The sequence below is a fragment of the Lagenorhynchus albirostris genome, chromosome 1 (genome assembly GCF_949774975.1).
Source record: "Lagenorhynchus albirostris chromosome 1, mLagAlb1.1, whole genome shotgun sequence".
NCBI classification, from domain to species: domain Eukaryota; kingdom Metazoa; phylum Chordata; class Mammalia; order Artiodactyla; family Delphinidae; genus Lagenorhynchus; species Lagenorhynchus albirostris.
Window position 1 is genome coordinate 187593910 of NC_083095.1, and position 27431 is coordinate 187621340.

General features: G+C 42.6%; 2 protein-coding genes across 2 annotated transcripts in view; both read right to left on the reverse strand.

Annotated features, from left to right (window-relative positions):
- ST8SIA6 (ST8 alpha-N-acetyl-neuraminide alpha-2,8-sialyltransferase 6) overlaps positions 1-27431 on the reverse strand; it is a 131383-nt gene that overhangs the window by 93825 nt on the left and 10127 nt on the right. The gene's annotated exons all lie outside the window — the stretch shown is intronic.
- Positions 16079-16375, reverse strand: LOC132504356 (small ribosomal subunit protein eS26-like). The gene has a single exon (XM_060121708.1). The coding sequence runs from the start codon at positions 16361-16363 to the stop codon at positions 16079-16081; it is 285 nt and encodes a 94-aa protein (XP_059977691.1). The 5' UTR covers positions 16364-16375.

Here is a 27431-nt window from a genome sequence, read left to right on the forward strand (position 1 = left end):
TGTCCTGTGTGGGCACCACCCTTTGTCTGAAATGACATATAAAATAAGAAGACAAATTTGATTGGAGCAGCTAGTGCTACTTTTGACATTTTCTGTGGCAACAAAAGAGACTAGTAGTGACACATCATCCAACAGAGTGGAAAAGTCATTTGAGTCTTAGATGTTAAATGAATATACAACATCTATGTTAAAATTAATATAAGAACATAGAATGCAATAAAAGAAAAGGGATCAACCTTGAGTATAAGTTCTATCATACTATTTCTCTGTATCTTGGACAGTCTCCTTGGAGTGGGTAAAGTAAGCCTTCAGTTGCAAACACATACCTCCTTGTATACCTCCCCATCAGGAAAACTAAAATAATGAAATGAGGGTTGCTGTTCTGAGATGATTTCAGACATATACACACCAGGTAATTTGAAATTTAATGTGTAAAAGGTTACACTTTTTAAAAACTTGGAATGGCCCAACAATCCCTTCTGAAATTAAAACAGTATACATGTATTAACATGAAAATTCATTTACTTTAAAATTTTGGAAAGATATGGTACAATTTCTGATCAAACATGGTGGAATAAATGCATTATATTTACTCTCCACTTCCTTCTAAATTCCCATTTAATTTTTTCAAAAGAAATAACAAAGTAACAAAGGAATAAATCCATAAGCACAAAGAGATTAAAAGACAGAAAATGAGATTTAAACAATTTCTTGGAAGATGAAAAGTTGATGGGTGAATCATAACGGACTTCGCGAAGCAAAAAAACCTCCAACCCCTATGCCTACAGAGGGGAATACCAATAAGAAACATGCTGGTTTGAAGCACAGAACCTCAGAAAGGCACAGGAATTATGAGCATGAGGAACCCCAGAAAGCAGAGAGGGGCCCTGTATACCGGGGGGTCAGGTGACACCGGAGGACCCTAGCTCCTCTCTACCCATCCGTCCTGCACACCAGCAAGATACGTGACTGATGGTCTCTGGATAAATGGAGCCAGAGAATCTACAAACTTGAAGACATCCATGACAAAGGAGGGTGCAGTCAGGCACTATAGTGGAAATAGGGATGATGAAGTGAAAGTCCAAGTATATATACCAAGTATATACCAAGTATATATACCATATATACACCCTCCCTCCACTGGACTCTCAGAATGCTGACCGCCAAGCTTATACCCCCCGAGTGGGGGATTGGAGTATCCTCAGGTGAGGGAAAAAAAAAATAGAAAAGATCAGAATGTAAGCTCTGGAATAAAGTCAGAAACTTTTATCTGTTTTGTTCTGGTTGCCCATAACCTAGAAGAGAGCCTGGCACATAGTAGGTGTAGAAACAGTCCCAGAGATACTTGTTGAATGAAAAAAAAAATGAATGCATGAATAAATGTATGATTCAGCAATCAGAATGACACCAGATTTTCCAATGACACACTGTAAGCTAGAAGACAACTGAGCAATGCCTTTGAAAGGCTGAGTGAAAGTGGTTTCCAGGGCTTCCCTGGTGGCGCAGTGGTTAAGAGTCCGCCTGCCGATGCAGGGGACACGGGTTCGAGCCCCGGTCCGGGAAGATCCCACATGCCGCGGAGCGGCTGGGCCCGTGAGCCATGGCCGCTGAGCCTGCGCGTCCGGAGCCTGTGCTCCGCAACGGGAGAGGCCACAACAGTGAGAGGTCCGCGTACCGCAAAAAAAAAAAAAAAAAAAAGAAAGTGGTTTCCAACCTAGATTCTAGTCTTAGATTAACTTTCATGAAATGGTAAGGAAGGATCAAAATGTTTTCAGACCTGCGAAGTCTCAAAGAGTTTATCTTTCGTGAACCCTTTCTGAGGAATCTATCGGAGGATGTATCTACCAAAATGAGGGAGTATATTAAAAAAGAGTTTGAGATTCAGGAAACAGGGACCCCCGTTTAAGGCAGCAACTAGGAGAATTCACAGAATGATCCTGAAATGAAATTCTAGCACGACAACGGGGCAGCAGGCCTAGAGGGATAAGTCCTGACTGGAGTAGGACAGCAGGCAGCTCCAAGAGGTAAATTTTCTAGAAAAAGAAATGAATGTGACAGATTAGCTGATGGTTGGACTATATTGAGTGAGACTTTACAGCTCCTTTGGAGAATGTGGAGTAAAATTTATGAAAGCTATTCACAAAACTAAGCAAACAGAAATTAAGCAGGAACAGAAAAAACAAGAAGACACACAAAACCTTACACGTGGATGTTAACAGTGTTTTTTTCCATAACTGCTGAAACTTGGAAGCAACAAAGATCTCCTTCAGTAAGTGAATGAATAATAAACTGTGGTACATTCAACAGTGGAATATTATTCAGCATTAAAAAGAAATGAGCTATCAAGCCATGAAAAGACAAAGAGGAAGCTTAAATGCATATTTCTAGTGAAAGAAGCCAATGTGAAAAGACTACATACTGTATGATTCCAACTACATATATGACATTCTGGAAAAGGCAAAAATAATGAGGCAGTAAAAGGATCAGTGGTCGCCAGGGGTTGAGGGGAGGGAGGGAGAGATGAACAGCCACAGCACAGAGGATCTTTAGGGCAGTGGAAATGCTCTGTAAGACACCATAACGTTGGATACATGTCATTACATGCTTGTCCAAACCCACTGAGCGTACACCACCAAGCACGAACCCTAATGCGAACTGTGGACTTTCAGTAATTATGTGTCAGCGTAGGTTCATTGACTGTAACAAACGTACCACCTGGTGGGGAATGTTGACAATGAGGGAAGCTGCGTGTGTGTGCACGTGTGTGTGCGTGTGTGGTTGCGTGTGTGCGCATGTGATTGTGTGTGTGCACGCGTGTGTGTGCGTGCATGTGTGTGCGTGTGTGTGTGTGTGTGTGTGTGTGTTGGGGGGAGGGCAGGCAAGGGGTATATGGGAAATCTCTGTACCTTCCTCTCAACTTTGCTGTGAATCTAAAACTCCTCTTAAAAAATAAAGACTTAAAACACGCACAAGGGGAACAAAAAGGAAATGGAATCACAGTCCAGAATAAAGCTCAGCTTTATATTTACAAACTCATGATAATGTAAACTGAATACAGAATTAACTGAAAAACGGATTCAACTCTACTACGGAAGTGGGGGAATGAGCTGTGAAGAGGTGTGTGTGGCGACTGGCCTGGTGGTCCAGCAGTGAAGAATCCACCTTACAACGCAGGGGACACGAGTTCCATACCTGGTCGGGGAACTAAGATCCCACATACTGCGGGGCAACTAAGCCCATGCGCCACAACTCCTGAACTTGCGCGCCTCAACTAGAGAGTTTGCCTGCCACGAACTACAGAGCCCACACGCTCTGGAGCCTGTGCGCCACAACTAGATAGAGACCCACGCGTCGCAACGAAAGATCCTTCAAGCCTCAACGAAGATCCCACATGCCGCAACTAAGACCTGACACAGCCAAAAAATAAAATAATAAATAAATCTTAAAAAAAAGAGGTGCGTGTGTCCATCTGTCTGTCTTTTGGTGAGGCACATGGAGAATAAGAGGATTAAATCTATTTCTGCCATGAATAGACTTCAAAGAAATAATTAAATGTAAAAGTTCAATTATGAAATGCCGCTTTAAAAACTTTAAAAATTCATTAAACTTTAAAAATCAGGAAGCAGAAGTTGAAGCACTTTATGAAGAAATATGGAGGTAAATATAAGAAAAATAGCTAATAGATTGGAAGTTATTGCCACAGGGCGTGGGGAAAATAGGGCCGAGAATTGCTAATTTTCATTGTGTCTTTTAGTGTTGATAGATAATACTTACATAAATAGCACTTAATAGGTACCAGACACTAACAGTAGTCTAAACCACACATATACTTTTTTCTAGGAAAAATTATTTAATAGAACCCCTTTGGTTTTCTAACTATTTAATACCCAACTTAGAAAACAATAAAAACTGACTTAAAAATAGGGCACAGAGGCTCTCAAACTATATAATTTAATTACACACAGGATTTAGGTGTTTCTAAATTATAAGGTAAAGTTCAATTCTTATTAGAGCACATGGCATTAATAATCTGGAACACCACAGACAAATAATAATGGGGAAGAACTGGCTTTGTGAGTTCTACCGTGATACAAACTGAGACTCACTGATGGAATATTTCCTCTATGCCAGGCTCTGATGAAATGTGGTAGAATAAATGCATTATCTGAGTGCATCGCGTTATCTCATTTAACCTTCCAACCACCTTGAGAGATAGATGTAGGGTGTCAGTGACAAGGCAGGTAAAAGTCTAAAGTCACACATTTAGGATTCTGTTACGTACTGAATGTTTGTGTTCCCTCCACCAATTCATATGCTGAAACCCAAACCCCCAGTGCAATGTTCTTTGGAGATGGGGCCTTTGGGAAGTGATGAAGTCATGAGCGTGGAGCCCTTGGGAAACAGATCAGTGCCTTTATACAAGAGGCTCCAGAGAGACCATTAGCCCCTTTCCCATGTGAAGGTTACATGAGTTCATGCAGGTGGGACCCTCTGATGAGATGAGTACCCTTATAAGAAGAGACACCAGAGAGCTCTCTGACTCTGTCTACCTCTGTCTCTGACTCTGTCTCTGACTGTGTCTCTGACTCTGTCTCTCTGTCTTGCACTCTGTCTCTCTCTGTTTTTGACTCTGTCTCTGACTCTGTCTCTCTCTCTGTCTCTGACTCCGTCTTTCTCTCTGTCTCTGACTCCGTCTTTCTCTCTGTCTCTCTCTCTGTCTCGGTCTCTGTCTCTCTCTCTCTGTCTCGGACTCTGTCTCTCTCTCTCTCTCTGTCTCAGGCTCTGTCTCTCTCTCTGTCTCAGACTCTGTCTCTGTTTCTCTCTCTCTGTCTCAGACTCTATCTCTCTCTGTCTCAGACTCTGTCTCTCTCTCTGTCTCTGTCTCTCTCTCTGTCTCAGACTCTGTCTCTGTCTCGGACTCTGTCTCTGTCTCTCTCTCTCTGTCTCAGACTCTGTCTCTGTCTCGGACTCTGTCTCTCTCTCTCTCTCTCTCCGTCTCAGACTCTGTCTCTATCTCTATCTCCCTATCACGTGAGGACACAGTGAGAAGGGCTGCCGTTTTCAAGCTAGGAAGAGAGCCCTCATCAGAACCCGACCATGTTGGCCCCTGATCTTGGACTTCAGCCTCCAGAACTCTGAGAAATAAATTTCCGTCGTTTACGCCATCTAGTCCATGGTACTTTGTTACGGAAGCCTGAGCTGACTAAGAGAGATGGGCTGAGGAGAGATGAAAATTTGGGTTTGTCTGACTCCACCCTGCCTCTTAAGCAGTTTTATTCCTTTTGGCTCAAAATAATCTATCACACACACACCCCATCCAGAGCTCCAACCACTAGACCATGACCACTCCTGAAATATCCTGCTGAAACCCACTGACCCTCAGCTAGTCTCTCCCAGACATCAGCTATGAGAAGCCAGAGGAATTGCACTCACCTTGAGAAAATCTAAATTTCCAGAACTACGTTAAGGCCTGCTTGCCTCTATGATCCGGCAATCCCACTCCTGGGCATACATCCAGACAAACTATAATTCAAAACGATACAAGCACCCCTATGTTCATAGCAGTACTGTTCACAACAGCCAAGACATGGAAACAACCTAAATGTCCATCAATAGATTAACGGATAAAGAAGATGTGATGTGGTACATATATACAATGGAATACTACTCAGACATAAAAAAGAGTGAAATAACGCCATTTGCAGCAACATGGATGCAACTAGAGATTATCATACTAAGTGAAATACGTCAGAAAGAGAAAGATAAATACCATATGATATCACTTACATGTGGAATCTAAAATATGACCCAAATGAACCTATCTATGAAACAGAAATAGACTCACAGACATAGAGCACAGACTGGTGGCTGCCAAAAGGGAGGGGGTTGAGGGAGGGATGGAGTGGGAGGTTGGGATTAGCAGATGTAATCATTTATATAGAGAATGGATAAACAACAAGGTCCTACTGTATAGCATAGGAAATTATATTCAATATCCTATGATAAATCATAATAGGAAAGAATATTTTTTAAAAAGAACATATATATATATATATATGTATAACTGAATCATCTTGCTCTACAGCAGTAATTAACAACATTGTAAATCAACTGTACTTCAATTTAAAAAAATATTGGAAAAAAAAAAAAGGCCTGCTGCCTCCATTCAGGTCAGGGGATTCTTTCCCTGGAAGAGGCCCTTCCACCTCACAGATAACACACACCCATTCAGGTCACTGGAAGTACAGGCAAACCTCGTTATATGATTCCTCAGAATGAACAACTTCACACTTTACACTGCTCACAGCTTTGTCTACGTCTTCGTGTTATGGGCTGAATTGTGTCCCCACACCCCCAAATTCATACGCTGAAGTCCTGACTAGCACCTCAGAATGTTACCTTACTTGGAGATGGGCCTTTGAAGCAGTAATTAAGTGAGACTGAGGCCAGTCAGGTGGACCCTAACCCAGCAATGAGCAGTGTCTCTCCAAGAAGAGGAAACTGGTACACAGGGAAGATGGGCACCTGAAGCCAAGGAGAGAGACCTGGAACAGACCCTTCCCCTCACCACCCTCAGAGCAGAACAACTCTGCCAAGTCTGATCTCAGGTTTCTAGCCTCCAGAACTAAATTCAATTAAAAAAAGAAAGAGAAAATAAATGTCTGTTGTTTAAGCCACTCAGTCTGTGGTACTTTGTTACCTCAGCCGCAGCAGACTAATACCGTCCATAACTGCACACACCCGTGACCTTGCCCAGGTTCCTTTCACCCCCCAGTTCTACTCAATCACCAACACCAAGGATCCAAACTTACCATGTTTCTCCTTAAATTCCCATCCACTCCCATCACGTGGGTTTTAGGTCAGGCCCTGATGGTCTCCTGCCTGTTTCTCAGTTCCTTCCCCTTTCACTCCATCATGTGCACGGTGCTGGGGGGATGTTCACAATAGACCCCAACCACACAGATGCTGGGCCCCTGGCGCCAGGCAAGGTCCCCACAGTGCAGGCACCTGCTCAACCAGGTAACCCGCCTCTGGTGTCCCTGGGAGACAGGGCAGGGGGCCAGCGCTGTGGTCCTCCTGATACCGAGCAGGACCCTGTGGGGTTCCTGGGCACGAAAGCCTTTCTGTGTCCCCCATTTCTTTGATTACAGCAAATAGGCTTCATTCAGTCTCCATGACCTTCCCTGAGCTCCAAGGAGCAGGTTCAAACAGTTGCTCATCAGGGAAGGGAGGGGATGCAGGGACAAGGGAGGAGAAGCCAGGAAACAACTGTGCAGCCTTGGGGCAGGGTCCTGGTTCCCCGTCAAGGGATACACTTAGCAGTATCTCCGAGCTGTTCCGCAGAGACTGAAAGCCCCACCAGGAGGGAGAAGTTAACGGTTAAGGATGGACGGTATGCCCACAGGCAAGCACACACCAGCTTTCTAGCATCTGCCCACCACTCCTCAGCTCAAACCCCCGGGGCCAGCCTCCCTAAAAGAGTTTCCGATTCACAAAGACATCTTGTTTGTACACCCCCAAGCCTTCACACGTCATGAATGTCTTCTTCCCCTTTGGCGTGCTCGTGGGATTTCTACTTAGGCTTCAAGACTCCACGCTGACACCCTCACCTGTCCAACCGTCCCTGGGCTGCCACGCTGCCCCGGACGTGTTTCCATGACGGCACTTACACTGGATGGGCATCACAGGTGGCTGCCGCTCCCCCTGGGCTGAGGACTCCTTGAGAGCAGAGACTGATGCTTATTCAGGGCTGTCACAGATCCGGGACCCCTGGTTGACCAAAGTGGAGCCTCAGAAAACACCTGGAATTAGAGGATTGATGTGCTTTGCCACAAACGCTGAGCTGGACTTAGCCACTGTTCCCTAAGGAAAGCAGGCTGTTTTCATCCAAGTCAAATTAGGTACCACCTGCATATCCATCCAGCTCTGAGATAAGAGCAGAAGTTTCCTACAGCGTGAATATCTGCCAGATGGATGAAGGAAGCCATTAGGAACCTTCAACTGGGTTCCAGAAGCAGTACTGCTAGGGAGAATATTTTCAAATATTCAAAGGATTCTTTGAAATATTTTTGTGGGTGAGTCAGGAGAGAATCGTTTGGATACCAATTCATTCTTAGGAGACTTGCTATTAATGAAATGCGTGGTGAGGGTGGTGGGTGTGTGTGTTCCTCGGATGTTCCTCAATGTACAGTACAGTCTCGCAAACATGATGTACCAGGTGGGACACACACACACACACACACACACACACACACACACACACACACACACACACACACACACACACACACACACACACACACACACACACACACACACACACACACACACACACACACACACACACACACACACAATTAAATAAACCTGAGGAGAAGTAAGCTATCTGTGTTGGTTAGTTCCCACTTGGGTAAAGTAAATCGTGGAGTCTCAGTGTACTTTCTATGACCTGGTTTGTGGTTTTCCTTGTAAACTGAGAGGGCTACTTTCTGGAGGTGGCCACCGGCAGACAGCCTCCGTCCCTGAGGTCGGCACAGACTCTGCTCACCCACACAGACGGAACTGGCTCTAATCTCCCATCCACGCTGAACAAGCTCTTGGGGGAGGGCGGGTTCCTTTCAAGAGTGGCCTGGATTAGCACCCTGGGGCCTGGATTAGCACCCTGGGGCCTGGATCAGCATCCTGGGGTCTAGCATCGTGGGCCCTGGCTTAGCATCCTGGAGCACAGGGACATGGGCCTCTGGCTAGCTGTTAAAGCCGCACTCTCCGTGCTTGGTCTACTTTGCATCCTTGCTCATTACTCTGCCTTTGCGGTCTGGAGGGATTCAATGGTCCCCTCTGGGCTGGTCCCCTGCCTCCCAGGCTCTCATCCCCACATGTCCCCAAGGCCCTTCGTCCCCACATGTCTCAGTCGTTCATGACCACTCCCTGACATTTCCTCCCACAGTCCCTTAAATCTCTGGAAAGATCACCCTGCACTCAACATGGGACGCAGTGTGACCAGCCCCCGTTTCTCCATCTGGAGCAAAGACTCCGAGGTCCATCAGCTGCCCCTCTTGGCTACGTGGCCTGGGACAAGTGACTAAGCCCTCTGGTCTCAGTGTCTCCTTCTGTACAAGAATAGCAAGAGTCCTCCAGAAGAGTGTCCCTGTGAGAATTCAGTGAAGTCGTACAGATAAAGCTGCCAAGACCATCACCTGGGAGCAGCCCGATAATTGCTGTTCTATAATTTTTTAAAAATCCTCCTTGATTTTGTGGAGCTTAATACAACAACCTACGCATCATACATACTCACATCTGGGTGATTATTCTCTATCTTAAATAAACAGCATTTCAAACCTGATGAACTATTTAGAAAACATGAAAAAAAGTGTAGGAAATCTGAATGCTAATGGGGGAACTTTGGAGTTTTTTTGTTGTTAATTTATTTAATTTACTTTTTATTCAAGTTTTAAAGGTTACGCTCCATTTACAGTTATTACAAAATACTGGCTATATTCCCTGTTCTGTACAACACATCCTTGTAGCCTATTTTATACCCAATAGTTTGTACCTCCCACACACACCCCCACCACTAAGGGGGAACTTTGCACATCTGTCTATTTCTCAATGTTGTGGGTAACTACGTAGATTACCTAAGAAGACTTTTTAAACTTGGTGCTCTTCAGAAATACTTCTCTGCACATTCCAACAGTACAGCATTATTTACATGCGTCAGCTTCCACCCAGGCAGACACACACACTACATAAAGCTTACACATAGCGCAAAGCACTGTGGATGAAAACATGTATGTTCTCACAAAGTTTCCTGAACATAAAAACCTCAATTAATGATATTTAAATATCACAATTTAACGATATTTAGTAACTGTATAGATTTACACAACCATCACCACATCCTGGCTTTAGAATGTATCCATCACCCCCAAAAGATTCCTTGTAGCTAATTTCTACCCCACTTTCCACCCCAGGTAACCACTGATCTACTTGTGTCTGTTTCATATGTTATTTTGTGTATGACTTCTTCCACTTAGCATAATGTTTTTGAGGTTCATCTGTGTTGTAGCGTATTATATTATATTCGTATTTCATCCTTCTTATTGCTGAACAGTATTTCATGTACAGATACACTGTTTTGTTTATCTTTTCACCAGTTGATGGACATGTGGATGGTTTCCATTGTTTGAATATTATAAATAATGTTGGTATAAACAATGACATACAAGTCACTTGTGTGAACCTATGTTTTTATTGATCTTGGGTAGATACATAGGAGTCGAACTCCTGGGTCATATGACAAGTTTACGTTTAACTTTCTAAGAAACTGTCAAACTCTTTTTTTTTTAACATCTTTATTGGAGTATAATTGCTTTACAATGGTGTGTTAGTTTCTGCTTTATAACAAAGTGAATCAGTTACACACATACATATGTTCCCATATCTCTTCCCTCTTGCGTCTCCCTCCCTCCCACCCTCCCTATCCCACCCCTCTAGGTGGTCACAAAGCACCCAGCTGATCTCCCTGTGCTATGCAGCTGCTTCCCACTAGTTATCTACCTTACGTTTGGTAGTGTATGTATGTCCATGCCTCTCTCTCGCTTTGTCACAGCTTACCCTTCCCCCTCCCCGCGTCCTCAAGTCCATTCTCTACATCTGCATCTTTATTCTTTTCCTGCCCCTAGGTTCTTCAGAACCTTTTTTTTTTATAGATCTATATATATGTGTTACCATACAGTATTTGTTTTATCTCAGGGCCTTCTATCCTGTTCCATTGATCTGTCTTTCTGTTTTTGTGCCAGTACCATACTGTCTTGATTACTGTAGCTTTGTAGGATAGTCTGAAGTCAGGGAGCCTGATTCCTCCAACTCCGTTTTTCTTTCTCAAGATTGCTTTGGCTGTTTGGGGTCATTTGTGTTTCCATACAAATTGTGAAAATTTTTGCTCTAGTTCTGTGACAAATGCCATTGGTAGTTTGATAGGGATTGCAGTGAATCTGTAGATTGCTTTGGTTAGTATACTCATTTTCACAATATTGATTCTTCCAATCCAAGAACATGGTATATTTCTCCATCTGTTTGTATCATCTTTAATTTCTTTCATTAGTGTCTCATAGTTTTCTGCATACAGGTCTTTTGTCTCCTTAGGTAAGTTTATTCCTAGGTATTTTATTCTTTTTGTTGCAGTGGTAAATGGGAGTGTTTCCTTAATTTCTCTTTCAGATTTTTCATCATTAGTGTATAGGAATGCAAGAGATTTCTGTGCATTAATTTTGTATCCTGCTACTCTGCCAAATTCATTGATTAGCATCAGTAGTTTTCTGGTAGCATCTTTAGGATTCTCTATGTATAGTATCATGTCATCTGCAAACAGTGACAGTTTTACTCCTGTCACTGTTGGTTTCCTTTTGTTTCTTTTTCGTCTGTGACTGCTGTGGCTAAAACTTCCAAAACTATGTCGAATAATAGTGGTGAGAGTGGGCAACCTTGTCTTGTTCCTGATCTTAGAGGAAATGGTTTCAGTTTTTCACCATTGAGAACAACGTTGGCTGTGGGTTTGTCATATATGGACTTTATTATGTTGAGGTAAGTTCCCTCTAGGCCTACTTTCTGGAGGGCTTTTATAATAAATGGGTGTTGAATTTTGTCGAAAGTTTCTTCTGCATTCTATTGAGATGATCATATGGTTTTTCTCCGTCAATTTGTTAATATGGTGTATCACATTGATTGATTTGCATATATTGAAGAATCCTTGCATTCCTGGGATAAACCCCACTTGATCATGGTGTATGATCCTTTTAATGTGCTGTTGGATTCTGTGTGCTAGTATCTTGTTGAGGATTTTTGCATCTATGTTCATCAGAGATATTGGCCTGTAGTTTTCTTTCCTTGTGATATCTTTATCTGGTTTTGGTATTAGGGTGATGGTGGCCTCGTAGAATGAGTTTGGGAGTGTTCCTCCCTCTGCTGTATTTTGGAAGAGTTTAAGAAGGACAGGTTTTAGCTCTTCTCTAAATGTTTGACAGAATTTGCCTGCGAAGCCATCTGGTCCTGGGCTTTTGTTTGTTGGCAGACTGTTAATCACAGTCTCAACTGGTCTGTTTATATTTTCTATTTCTTCCTGGTTCAGTCTCGGAAGGTTGTGCTTTTCTAAGAATTTGTCCATTTCTTCCAGGTTGTCCATTTTATTGGCATAGAGTTGCTTCTACAGACAACTGCGTTATCACCGAGATTTAAACCTCTTGATTTTGTTTTGTTTTGTTTTGAAAAGTGCATTTTATTACTCAGCAACTGGTTCTAACAAAGTCAATTACTATCAATTGTCTCAAAACCAGATTTATAGAGATTTTAAAAGTTTTTAACACCAGAATTAGCACGAGAACTTTTAAATATTTAATTAGGAAATAAGTTGTGAATATTAATAATACAAATAAAAATAAATAGCTGACCATCATTAGTACAGAGTACTGCTACAAAAAGTAGTTAGACTTTTTACCAGTTAAAATCAAGAAAAGTCAGGATCATTTAGTTCTCTGATTCCAGGTAACATCCTGTGCCCATAGTAGAGTGCTTCTTATGCAGTCAGGTTTCTTAAATGTACCAGGCATCCGGCAATGCTGTTATGTCCCATGAGTCAAGGCTTCCTCACCCAGGACCTACTACAGGACTTGGCAACTGTCATCGTTGAGTGTCCTGGAAAAGGTCCTTCACTGGAACACTTTATGCATCCTTTTTCAGGAAGCTACTGGAGGATGAGCTCCATCAAAAATTTTCTCTTTAACAGTTAAGGAAACTGAGGCTTTAGCTGCTCTGATGACCATCTGCTGTTTACCTACTCCAGCTGACAGCAGGAAAGAGGTGAGGTGGGGCCCAACCCACAACTGACTCTCCAACTGGGCAGCCTGTAAGGCCCAGCCTGGATCTTCAGGCGACCTCCTCCAACGGGAAAGATGAGAAGCGTGTAGGAGGCAGGGGTGCCTGTGTTTTGCTCGGCAGCCAGAGCAAGGGCAGCAGCGAGCACCTGGTCCTGAGAATGCTGGAAGGTGCTGGGCTGCGTGGCTAAGCTCCTCACCTGGCGTTACGCTGTGCTGGGCTGCGCCAGTAGGACAAAGGTACTACATGATTCTCAACTGACTTACACGGACTTAAATAAGACGTGTAAACAAATTATTGGAGTTCAGTGGTTGAAGTGGGCTCTAGTCAGACCGTCCTGGATTTGAGCCCGGGATTTTCCACTTTACTGTGCAAACTAAGAAGGCAGAAGAGGTGATTCCCCTACCACCTCCTCCACCTATTATGCTCAATTCCAGAGTACTGTTGCAAAAGTAGCAAAGGTACGGTTGTTATTACCTCACCACTGTGTTCTGAGCTTAGAGGAAATGCTGCCAGGACTTCTATGGATTTCAGAATAATCCACAGCCATGAAGGTCAGTGAAGTTCAGGAAAATCAACTTCTAAAAACTCATTTATGGGGCTTCCCTGGTGGTGCAGTAGTCAAAAATCTGCTGCCAAGGCAGGGGACACGGGTTCAAGCCCTGGTCTGGGAAGATACCACATGCTGTGGAGCAACTAAGCCCGTGCACCACAACTACTGAGCCTGCGCTCTAGAGCCCACGTGCCACAACTACTGAAGCCCGCATGCCCAGAGCCCGTGCTCTGCAACAAGAGAAGCCACGCAATGAGAAGCCCGCACACCACAACGAAGAGTAGCCCCCGCTCACCGCAACTAGAGAAAGCCCGCGCACAGCAACAAAGACCCAACATTGCCAAAAATAAAATAAAATTTTTTAAAAGTACTTAATTTTTTTTTTAGAGAGTACAAACCCACTTTAATGATGTGGAAGTTGAGGCACAGAGGATGCCAGACCTGACCCAGGCAGACAAGGAGGAAGTCGGGAAGCTGGGCTTCAACCCAGAACGTTCACCTCCGACCTGACAGTTACCTTCTGTTTGACCGCACTGCTTTCTCCAGAGGAAGACAGCTGAAATCGTCGATGTGCACGGGATCTCGAGAGGAAAGATGGCCGAGAACAGAAGTTGGGGAAAGGCTTGCACTTAGGAGAGGAACTCATACAGGAGGAAAAGAGGGAGCGGAACTGAGAGCTGACACTGTCAGGGAGGAAGGGGCTCCAAGGGGCCCTCACAGGGCTTAGTTAACAGCACTTCAGAGGGAAGGTTCAAGGTTCAACGTCAGGAGAAAGGAGAGCAGCAGGTGAAAGCTGAGGTGGCACAGCACACCTGTTGAGATGGTCAGTGTAAATTAATTCAGCATTTGTAGGACTGTGGGTAAACAGAGACATTTATGTCACTGTTGGCACTGGAATCTGCTCTTCAAGTCAGGCCAGTCTCGAATAGTGAGAACCTTTCAGAAAACTCATCATACCCTTTTGCCCTTGGAGGCGGGGAGAATTGGTCCAAAAAGTGAAGCCAGATGGCAGCACTCTGCCATCCCCTGGGGTCTTCAGCACTCTTCCCCAGCGTCCGTTTTCAGCTCTGACTTCCGAATGACTTGGTTCTGTGGAACACTGACCTGGCAGGAGCTGGTGTCGCTGATGTTCCTGATGGGGTGGCGGAGGATTCAGAAGACTCTTGAGTTGGAAGTTGAAGATGAAATGGATGAGGTAGAATGCCTCCTTGAAGAAGTGAGTCCACAGGGCCCTCTGACATCTTCCAAAGGAAGGTCTTACCACAAGGCTGGAAGGATAATCAGGATGCCACCTGGGTGCTCTGTCCCTCCCCAGATGATGGTCTGGCCCACCAGAAATAAGTACAGGTTATTACGAGATGGTGGTGAATATGAGCGCGTCATCCCTGTGGTTTACCAGCTGAAACGACAGCCTCCAAAGAAAACACACTATGACCAAGCCAGAGGGACTGGAGTCCAGGAGAGCCTCTCACAAATCATTGGAATGTAACTGTGAGAGCTCAAAAACCAAGTTCCCCTGCAAAGTAACAGAGATTCGAGGCAGATGTTATAAAGTTTAGGCAATACCCAGCAGCTCTAGAGGAAACAAATTGCCGAGTTCCAGCTTCAAGGAAGAGCTAAATATTGCATCATATGGTATCTCTCTTGATTGAACTATTAAAGCATTATATCAAAAAACAAGAAAACATGACATTGTAAAGCCTTTGGAAATATAAGTTGTAAAACAGCAAATAAACTGAATCGTAAAAGTGAAAAAAAATATATTGATTTGTTGTTGTTGTTGTTGTTAGGATTGTTTCCTCGCGGTACATTCTTCCATTGAGGTTTAAAATTATTTAATTTTCTAAACTGCCAAAGTGTGAAACCATTATTTTACTTTCAGATTTATCTTCTCCCTAATCCAGTTTTCGGTTTTCAGTTAGAACTGACATACCGATTTACGGGTGGTCCTTAATGCTCTGATAGGAATATTTGAGACATGAATTATATTCTTGGAACTGTCTTGTACTGATGGGATTGGATTCACATTTTTATGATTGCTGAAAATGAGAATAAGCAAAAATGAAAATTTTCAAAGACTGTTTTTTATAACTGTGCTTGAACTTTAAAATGCGATTTTCTTAAATTCCAAGGCTGGTTTCATTCAACAAATAAACCATGATTTTTAGTCCCCCTTTAAATTCTTGGCCACTCAAAACTCGTCATCGCCATTGATTTGGGCTTCTGGTAGGCAGGCTTCTATGACAGTAACACAAGTTGCTCCATTTTGTTTTGACTTTCATCTAAAAATCATTTTACTAATGTTGGAGTTTATGTTACAGAAATGTCAATTTGTACTCTGTGAACTTCACATACCACTCCCTCATCTAGGAGCACTACCACAGTAATGCTACCACGGTGCCAAGGAATTGTGATTGTAATTCCTGTATCCACAGTTTTAAAATGTGAATTTTACATAACAGATAAAAGATCTGAAAAATTAAAAAAAAAAAAAGGTAGACAGTACCTATCTTTTTTTTTTTTTAAAGTATAATTTCCACTTTATTGTCTTCCCAGGGACAGTATTTCTTCAGTCTTCAAGGACTTAGCTCCTTACATGGGCTTTGGCGGAGGTCACAGGGCGGCACCCACAGGTCTAAATCAGGGTGGAGGTGTTCAGTCCTTCTGGGCTTCCTGAGAACGATTCCTGACTACGTTGCTGAGAATGGCACAACTCACGCAGTCATGCAGTTTCACATACAGCTTGGGAAGCACACAGGCGTCGAAAACGCTCGCTTCGGAAATGTCTCTGACCGCTGCGGCCTCTACAATGTTCCGAATGACGGACTTCTTAACGGCCTTATCCCTGGGCACGCATCCGGCACAGTTGGTGCAGTGAACAGGCTGCACGTGGCCACGGCCCTTTTCGGCACGACCATTATTCCTTCTTTTCTTGGTCATCTTGGAAGCGAGGAGGTGAGAGAGGTTTAAATATTGTTGATATATATATATGTGTGTGTGTGTATATATATATATATATTTTTTTGTAGCAGCTTATTTTCAAGAGTGAAAACCTAGAAATAACCTAAACGTCCATAAAAAGATGAACAGGTAAACTAACAGTGGTACATCCAGATAAGAATGCTACTCATCAAAAAGTAAAGAGATGAGCTATTCGTTTATATCACTGATGAATCTCAAATAATTATGAAACAAAGGAAACCAGAAGAAAAACCCAGTAAACAGTTTATGAGTCCAATCAGATAAATTCAAGAAAATGCAAACGTATCTATTCTAAGGGAAAGGACATCAGTGGTTACCTGGAGAGGTGGGAAGGGCAAGAAGAGATAATAATAGGACATGAGGTAAATATAGGCATTAACAGAACTCTGATGATGGTTTCGAGGTTCATACCTAGGTGAAAACTTATTAACTTGTAATACTTCAAACGTATGCAGTTTAGTACATGTAAATTATACTTTAATATAGCTTTAAAAATTGGCTCAAGATGAAAAAATCTCTATGCCTCACTCTGGAAAATCGGTTTGGCAACCATATACTGAATCCACCAACTTGCTCCTTTGGCCCTCTGGAGATCAGTCTTCCCTCAGTGGTAGCAAATATGGAGAGCAATGAAGTACTTCCTGGACACCAAGCCAGGCTCAGGCTCTAAGGGAGAGAGCACCTAACCAACCTGACCTAACTCCGGGCCCCAAAAGCCCTCCTGGGGCCTCAAGAAAGCTTGGGACTTCCCTGGTGGCGCACTGGTTAAGAATCCACCTGCCAATGCAGGGGACACGGGTTCGAGCCCTGGTCCAGGAAGATCCCATATGCCTTGGAGCAACTAAGCCCATGTGCCACAACTACTGAGCCTGCGCTCTAGAGCCTGTGAGCTGCAACTACTGAAGCCCGCACGTCTAGAGCCCACGCTTCGCAACAAGAGAAGACACTGCAATGAGAAGCCACACATCGCAATGAAGAGTAGCTCCTGCTCGAAGAGTAGCCCCCACTCACCGCAACGAAAGAAAGCCCACACGCAGCAACAAAGACCCAACACAGCCAATAAATAAATAAATTAATTAAAAAGCTAAATGTAGTACTCATGAGCCTTTGTATTTCTGCAGTGTCAGTTGTTACTTCTTTTTCATTTCTAATTCTGTTTTGAGTCTTCTCCCTTTTTTTCTTGATGAGTCTGGCTAATGGTTTATCAATTTTCTTTATCTTCTCAAAGAACCAGCTTTTAGTTTTATTGATCTTTGCTATCGTTTCCTTCGGTTCTTTTTCATTTATTTCTGATCTGATTTTTATGATTTCTTTCCTTCTGCTAACTTTGGGGTTTTTTTGTTCTTCTTTCTCTAACTGCTTTAGGTACAAGGTTAGGTTGTTTATTCGAGATGTTTCCTGTTTCTTGAGGTAGGAATTTATTGCTATAAACTTCACTCTTAGAACTGCTTTTGCTGCATCCCATAGGTTTTGGGTCGTTGTGTTTTCATTGTCATTTGTTGCTAGCTATACTTTGATTTCCTCTTTGGTTTCTTCAGTGATCTCTTGGTTATTTACTACTGTATTTTTTAGCCTCCATGTGTTTGTATTTTTAACAGATTATTTCCTGTAATTGATATCTAGTCTCATAGCATTGTAGTTGGAAAAGATTCTTGATACGATTTCAATTTTCTTAAATTTACCAAGGCTTGATTTGTGACCCAAGATATGATCTATCCTGGTGAATGTTCCGTGAGCACTTGAGAAGAAACTGTAATCTGCTGTTTTTGGATGGAATGTCTCATAAATATCAATTAAGTCCATCTTGTTTAATGTATCATTTAAAGCTTGTGTTTCCTTATTTATTTTCACTTTGGATGATCTGTCCATTGGTGAAAGTGGGGTGTTAAAGTCCCCTACTATGATTGTGTTACTGTCGATTTCCCCTTTTATGGCTGTTAGCATTTGCCTTATGTATTGAGGTGCTCCTATGTTGGGTGCATAAATATTTACAATTGTTATACCTTCTTCTTGGATTGATCCCTTGATCATTATGTAGTGTCCTTCTTTGTCTCTTGTAATAGTCTTTATTTTAAAGTCTATTTTGTCTGATAGAAGAATTGCTGCTCCAGCTTTCTTTTGATTTCCATTTGCATGGAATATCTTTTTCCATCCCCTCATTTTCAGTCTGTATGTGTCCCTAGGTCTGAAGTGGGTCTCTTGTAGACAGCATATATACAGGTCTTGTTTTGGGATCCATTCAGCCAGTCTATGTCTTTTGGTTGGAGCATTTAATCCATTTACATTTAAGGTAATTATCAATATATATGTTCCTATTACCATTTTCTTAATTGTTTTAGGTTTGTTATTGCAAGTCTTTTCCTTCTCTTGTGTTTCCTGCCTAGAGAAGTTCCTTTAGCATTTGTTGTAAAGCTGGTTTGGTGGTACTGAATTCTCTTAGTTTTGCTTGTCTGTAAAGGTTTTAATTTCTCCGTCGAATCTAAATGAGATCCTTGCTGGGTAAAGTAATCTTGGTTGTAGGTTTTTCCCTTTCATCACTTTAAATATGTCCTGCCACCCCCTTCTGGCTTGCAGAGTTTCTGCTGAAAGATCAACTGTTAACCTTATGGGGATTCCCTTGTATGTTGTTGTTTTTCCCTTGCAGCTTTTAATATTTTTTCTTTGTATTTAATTTTTGATAGTTTGATTAATATGTGTCTTGGCGTGTTTCTCCTTGGATTTACCCTGTATGGGACTCTCTGCGCTTCCTGGACTTGATTGACTATTTCCTTTCCCATATTAGGGTATTTTTCAACTATAATCTCTTCAAATATTTTCTCAGTCCCTTTCTTTTTCTATTCTTCTTCTGGGACCCCTACAATTTGAATGATGGTGCGTTTAATGTTGTCCCAGAGGTCTCTGAGACTGTCCTCAATTGTTTCCATTCATTTTTCTTTATTCTGATCTGTGGTAGTTATTTCCACTATTTTATCTTCCAGGTTACTTATCCGTTCTTCTGCCTCAGTTATTCTGCTATTGATTCCTTCTAGAGTATTTTTAATTTCATTCATTGTGTGGTTCATCATCGTTTGTTTGCTCTTTAGTTCTTCTAGGTTCTTGTTAAACGTTTCTTGTATTTTCTCCATTCTATTTCCAAGATTTTGCATCATCTTTACTATCATGACTCTGAATTCTTTTTCAGGTAGACTGCCTATTTCCTCTTCATTTGTTTGGTCTGATGGGTTTTTACCTTGCTCCTTCATCTGCTGTGTGTTTCTCTGTCTTCTCATTTTGCTTAACTTACTGTGTTTGGGATCTCCTTTTCGCAGGCTGCAGGTTCATAGTCCCTGTTGTTTTTGGTGTCTGCCCTCAGTAGGTAAGATTGGTTCACTTTGTGTAGGCTTCCTGGTGGAGAGGACTGGTGCCTGTGTTCTGGTGGATGAGGCTGGATCTTGTCTTTCTGGTGGGCAGTACTGTGTCTGGTGGTGTGTTTTGGCGTGCCTGTGAACTTATTATGATTTTAGGCAGCCTCTCTGCCAATGGGTGGGGTTGTATTCATGTCTTGCTAGTTGTTTGGCATGGGGTGTCCAGCACTGGAGCTTGCTGGCCGTCAAGTGGAGCTGGGTGTCAGCGGTGAGACGGAGATCTCTAGGAGAGCTCTCGCCAATTGATATTACATGGGGCTGGGAGGTCTCTTGTGGTCCAATGTCCTGAACTTGGCTCTCCCACCTCCGAGGTTCAGGCCTGATACCCAGCCAGAGCACCAAGACCTTCTCAGCCACACAGCCAGGTACGTGGGGAGTTTCTTGCCTTTTGGGAGGTCTGAGGTCTTCTGCCAGCGTTCAGTAGATATTCTGTAGGAGCTGTTCCGCATGTAGATGTATTTCTGGTGTATCTGTGGGGAGGAAGGTGATCTCCGCGTCTTACTCCTCTGCCATCTCAAAGGTCCCCCTCAACCTCTTTTTCAAAGTCATAGCACTTGCACTTCCGCTGGTCACTGGCTAGTGCCAGCAGTCTCCAAGTCACATCTCCCACCTGCGTCTGTCGCCTCCCGCACAACCGTGATGGTGCTCGCTGATTCCACCCCCACCATTGCCCCAGTGAGCCGTGGGGGCCCCAGGTGAGCTGGGATGCAGAGCTATCCCTCTGTGGCCTGCTGAGGCTCATTTCCCAACGGGAAATGGTTAATTAGAACACTCAGAACACCAAGTACATCTGCAGCTGTTCCTGCTCCTGATTTTGCCATAAAGATCCTGACCTTCAGGGGCACAGAGGGACTCGCCTTTGGCATCCAGGAGCTAAAACTCAAATGTTAACCAGCTTTATCTTCTCACCTCCTAAAGACCCAAAAAACAAAAAACAAAAACCTAATGCATTCTTAAAGGTCATCGACAGAGACTATGAATCCTTCTTAATGCTCTAGCATTTCAACATGTCACAGCCTTATTAAACCCTAAAAAGGAAAATTCACAAATTAATTCTGCACTAAAGAGAAGCCCCAGGGTGAAACCTCAAATCCCGACAATTGAGAGTAAGACTCCTTAGGCAAGAAAGTTTATAAATATCATCGGTGGGTAGAGGGGTGGTAGGATACCCTCCGTGAGGTAGATCCCCAGAGTTACTGATCTCACTAATACAGTTTATTCTGCCCCCATTTCTCCAGCTTCACAGTCGCAATTTGCATCTATCTATGCGGTGCCCCGATATACCCTCACTCAATTACCTGTGGGCTACATCAATATCCCCACCATGGGGGACTTTCCTGGTGGACCAGAGGTTAAGACTCCACGATTCCACTGCAAGGGGCACAGGTTCAATCCCTAGTCGGGGAAGTAAGATCCCACATGCTGCAGGGTGTAGCCAAAAAAAAAAAAAAAAATATATATATATATATATATATATATATATATATATGTCCCCACCACGTATGCAGACAGGACCTTCATGGGTTTGCTCTGTTCTCAAACACCAGCTATGACCTTTGACTGCCAATATTCTACCGAGGCCAGAAACTCATGAAGTTACTGCACAAGACATTCAAACTATGGTCCAAATTTTGACTAACCACAGTTGGGTCACCGCACCCCAAAAGATCCAAGACTCTACCACGTCAGTTTAATTTGGGGGCATCATTTGGTCCCCAGAAGGCTGCTCCAAACCATTTCCAGTCAATAACCCTACTTCCCGGCCTCTCAAGCCCAATATCTACTTGCCTATTTGGCTACTGGAAGCAACATACATCCCATCTACTCATTTCATTAAGATCTATTTAGGCAATCACAAGAAAATCAGGTCAATCTGAATGGAGGCCACCCCAATGACAGGCCCTGGAGGCCGCCCCAAAAGCCACCCAGCTAACAATGCCACCAGTGGCATCTGGTGGCTTCTTTACTGTGGAAACTCTACACACTCATTCTCATGCTTTCTGGAGTCTCCTTGCCCGAGAAAGATGGCCCCTCACCTGGCCCCACAGGCCACTTGCAAGGTCCCCTGAGTCCAGGAGAAAGGGAATCCATTTATTTTATGGACAAGAGCACCACCATCCCATGGGAATCCACCGGAGAGTTACTTCTTTCCATCCCACTGCCAAGACATGGTAGATAAAGGATGGGCCACAAGGTCAGTCATATGGGCACTGGAGGAGTCCCTCAATAAATGTATGCTTATTGTCCATATTTTTACAGACTCCTTGGTGGTAGCTAATGGGTCCACTCTTTGGGCTAACCAACAAGCACAAACTAGATTTCATATTCAGGATTGTTCCCTATGGGGCCTTCCACACCGGGAATATACTGTTGCTTTAATATACTACATTAAAGTCTCCCATGACTCAGCTCATTTTTCTAAAGGTCCCATGGAAAAGGCTCACTTTAATGCCATAGCTACCAACTTGCTCACATTTATTAAGTAAACTCATATAGCACTCCCATTTCCTTGGCTCTAAGGGCCCAGTCATTGTGGACCTTGGATTCTTAAACATGGTCTCAAACACCATGGTATCCCAATGCCACTGGCTGTAACCAAAACTTTAGCCTCCCAATGCGATTTCTGTGGCCTGTTCTGTCCTGGCATCGTGGCCAATGAGGATTACACCAAAGGAGCCAATGTCCCTTCATTCATTGGCAAATTGATTGTATTGAGCTGTTGCCCCAGTTTGTGGGCATAAGTCACTATGGCCTCACAGTGATTAATACTTATGTGGGCCTACTTTGGGTTTATCCTTCCCAGTATGCTACTGCTGACACCACTACTGTAGGTCTCACCAAAACTCTGTTAGTTCCCTTTGGGTCCCCAGATATTATCCACTCTGATCGGGGTACACGCTACTCACTCAGTGTAGTCATGTGTCTTACAACAGGCATCACTGGGAATTCCATTCTTCCTATTGTCTACAGGCAGCAGTCCTAATAAAGAGCCCTAATCAAGAGGCATATGACCTATTCAAAGACACCCTCATGATATTACAAAATGGACAGTGGTCTCCCAGATAAATCTCTTTTGCCCTCTGCCATAGTTACCTGGAACTCTTGACTTTTAAGTCTTATGACATCCTACCAAAATATAACAAGGGTCCCTCTTCTCCTCATTCCAGCCATAAAAGCGAACACTACTCACCTAACAGATCTATCAAACCCAAGGAGAATTCCCTTTCCCACTTAATAACACCTGCCCATTCTGCCATCCTTTCTCAAACCTGGAGCCCAGATGAAGGCAGATTAAAAAATGGGACCTGCTGAAAATGAGGGACCTTCCCCCCTAAACAGACTATTCTATATGCCTTAAGAAAGCTGTCTGCCAAAGACTGCTGCCTCCCCCGTCCCCGATATGACCTTTTTAAAGGTTAGCTAACTACAGGTCCCCCTTTGTAGGAAACAGATGTCTTGGTGCCTTCCTTTAAACTATAACAGTGGGTCTCATCATACTCTGTGGTATAACAGACACACGTTTACGTATTTTCAACTGTAAAACACAGGCTCAACATTCCCTGTCACTGTGTGTGTCTTTCTATGAGGAAAGAAAGATCTTAACTTTGTTCCCAGCGCCAACATTCTTCAATAGGAGGTCAGCTCTGGCTCCACTGATTATGGCAATTTGAATGAGGGATTGTTACAGGACTCAGGATGGCAAAGCTCATGGCTTTCATAATAAGAAAAAATGAGAAATTACAACTCCTGGAGCCAAAGGGATACTGATTTTCAGTCACTCTTGTAATAATTCCTCAAATGTAAATTGCTTCAGGGTCTTAGGATTACCTGTGGACTCATAAGGCGTCTACAAAACTCCTGTGTACTCATTATTCTCTCCCTCTCTTTCTCTCTGTTCCTGAACTTTTCCCGGAGAGCCATCCTCCCCTCCCCCACCTCGGGACATCCCACTTTGTGTAATAAACCTTTCTTGGGTCATAACAAGGACTACTGTCATGAGCTTCAGGAGGGAGCTGCCCCACTCATGGTGGAACTACTAGAAGAGCCATCACAAAAGGTGTGGAGTGGAGACCTCACTGTGGTTTTGATCTGTATTTCCCTAATGACTAATGATGTTAAACATTTTTTTAATATGTTTATTGGCCACTTCTATCATCTGTATATCTTCTTTGGTGAAATGTCTATTCAAATCTTCTGCCCATTTTTAAATTGAGTTGTCTTCTTGTGAGAGCTCTTGATATAGTCTGCATACAAATCTTTTATTGGATATACAATTTACAAATATTTTCTCCCAATCTGTGGGTTATCTTTTTAATATTCTTAGCGGTGTATGTGGAAGCACAAAAGCTTTTAATTTGATAAAATATAATTTATCAACTTTTTCCTCTATTGATTACACTTCTGGTGTTGTATCTAAGAACTCTACCTAATCCGAGGCCACGAAAATGTTCTGTGTTTTCTTCTAGAAGCTTTATGGTTTTAGCCCTTAAGGCTATGACCCATGCCGAGTTAATTTTATGTGTACGGTGTCAGGTAAGAGTCTAAACTCATTTTTTTGCATGTAGAGATCCAGGGGCATGTAGACACTACCCTCACTCCACCATCTGGAAGTCCCGCCTCTAAACTTGTTAATTAATTTAAATAAGTTTCATTTTAAAGAGTCTGTTACACTGAATAAAATTCATAGATTTCTAGATTACATTTACAAAATTAATTACATTTATTAAAAAAACCCTGAAAGTTCCACATCTGAAACTACGCCAAACACCAGCCCTCTACTTTATTGTTTTTATAGTAAAGATGATATAAAACAATCTTTTAAACGTGATACATGTCTTATTCTCACCACTCTTGAGAAAAATGGAGGAAATCCTATAGTGTTCAAAATTCTGTAAAATCTACACTTTTTTCAGATTGCTAGAGCTTTACTAAGAAACCAGCCTACAGTTCACAAACTTGAGTAGTTAATACACTATACAATCAATGTTTATGTGGCGACCTTCTAGCTTAGAATATGCATCTTGGTTTTAAAGGATCTTCCATCAGCAGTCCAGCATAACTATGAGGAACGCTAAATCTTTGCTCTGGCCATGCATTTTTTTAAATCATTATTTACCTAAAGTTACATTTCTATGAAAAGTTTCCAATGCTCTGTGAGTTTTCAGAGTTCTCAAAACCCCACAGAAGTAGCAGTTCTATGATGGACTGCAGAGATAAATGATCACTAATCTCTACATTTTTTATTAGAAAAAAATTCTCCTAAGAGTACAAGTATCATAAAAGTTCCCGTCTACTTATTCAAATTCTTTGTTAATGTATCAGTATGTTCTCCCTTTAAGAAATGATTGCAGATATGAGTTTTCAATCCTCCAGTTTTAATCCATCCTCCAATTACAAAATTTTATTTGACATAATCACACACAACCACACAATTATAAATCAGGTTTTGCTAACATTGGTATTTTACCAAGGGAAGCTCGTGAAATGGCTCTCTTGCAATGCAACATGGTCACATGTACCTTCAGAAACCTAGTACCACTACTGACACAAGGCAAGAGGACTCAAATCCTAACACACTGGGGGTTCCAGATACCTGTGGTGAAGGAAACAGACAAGACACAGACCTCACCGAACTCCAATCTATCTCATGAATAAAATTCCCCAGACATGGAAAACATGAGTATTTTGCAGCCCCAAAATAAACAGGGAGCATTGGATAAACTCCCAAATCAGAAACACAAAAAGGTGCCCACAAACTTAATGTGCAAATAGTAACGCTATGGTGACAAATATAAACATGTAAAATACGGATGTTCCCCTGAAATAACAAAGTAGCACATATGCTATAAAAAAATACACGCCAGACACAAAATTTTGGATCACACATTATATCCCCCAGAGTGAGGAAATAATGAGGTATAATCTCAAAAAGAATATATGGAATATTGAGTATATCCTCCCGAGACAGCACGTGAGGGTACCACTTGAATCCAACTAAGATTCCAGGAACCAGTGAGAGATTTTAATCAATTTCAAAATTAATGGTCTTTACAACCTACAACCTTAGTTTTCTGGAATACCACAGTTTAAAAATTATGTGTTAGAGAATTCTAGTGTTTTTAGAACCAAGAACTGTAACTAACAAGATAAAGGAAATTATTCTTCAATAATTTCAGAAGCTCAGGTTATGCCCTATAAAATTATCTTTAGAAATAATATGCCCATGGATATGACTGTTCCCAAGAAATTACTGACTGATTATCTACAGCATGTATTATTAGTACTTCGTGGAACAAAATAAAGTTTTTTAAATCTGAAAGTACAGACAAGATAGATTTAACTGCCCTGGATAAGCTAACTCTCTTACTGAGTACAGATAAGTATGCTAAAGCCATAACCATCTTCTTAATGGCAAAAGGAGACATGAAACAAGATACCAGGATGCAAGAACACTTCCCTAAAGTTTACTCAAAGCATCGAGCGCTCTTTAAAGAGCCTCTTTTTCGGCACCCAAATGAGAGGTCGCAGAACCATTGCACCCTGAAACCACAGAGCAGCTTCTGCTAGTGGCTCTAAAAAGAGTAACTTCTCCTAGCAGATGAGGAGATATATTTATTTCCTTTTCTTCTCGTCACATCCCTTCTGCTGTGTCCTAGCCTCACCTCTCAATATTTCCTCTGTTAGCACCTAATCCTTCAAAATGTTTGTGCTTCTCTATAACTCCTGAAAAAAAAAAAAAAACAACTTTATTCTTTCCCCAGGCAGTGAGGCTTTTTTTCTGTTGTTTCATCCTAATGCCTGCTGGTTCAAGGAATATGTCTATGAAGGGCACAGTGAATTAATACACAAGTCCAGACAGCGCTAAGGCCACCTTGATTTACATTGCAATGGAACCACCGGGTGCAAACAGTATTGTCTGCTGACTGCCTAATGTCAGCTCTGAAGTCTTAAAAGAAACACCCCGGCGCTTGGTGAAGAGAGGCCCTGCCAAGCAGGCAATGGAGTGATATGAAACAGAAAATTAAATTTCATCTCCAACCACCTCTGAAGTGAGAGTTGGGCCAATCACACGCCATTTCTTCCTAACTCCTGATCCCCTGTCCACTTACCCTACAAAGCAAAGGAAAGAGCAGAACATTTCTTCATGTCTTGCAGGTTCATCCTGGCTTTGCTGTCCACATGTCAATGTGCCCACAGAAGGCTGGCAGGGACTAACGGCTGTGTTCTGAAGCCCTCTCTCTGGGTTGCCTCCCCCTGGACAATTGTGCCCTGCAGCTTACACCAGACCAGAGCAGCCAAAGACATGACACAGGCACCAGGGAACGAAGGGACTGAAAAAATGTCAAGCTGGGAAGCACCATACATCCATTTTCAAACAGCGAACACCAGGAGTGCCGAAATGGAGGAGAACCCCCTGTATACTTTTAAAAGAAGAGGGGCAATTAACACATAGGATTGGGAAGTAGGGAAGGAGGCGGAATGCAAGATGTAAAGCCTCATTTCAAATGAACCCAGCAAGCGGACTCCAAGCAACTTTAAAACATACTGAATTTTCAACATCAGGACACACAGAGTACCATTACTTCTAAAAGCAAAGAAGCAAAGATACCAATTCTCAAAAG

Excerpts from the sequence above, each read along its gene's own strand:
- LOC132504356 (XM_060121708.1), bottom strand. The coding sequence starts at position 16,363 with ATGACCAAGAAAAGAAGGAATAATGGTCGTGCCGAAAAGGGCCGTGGC.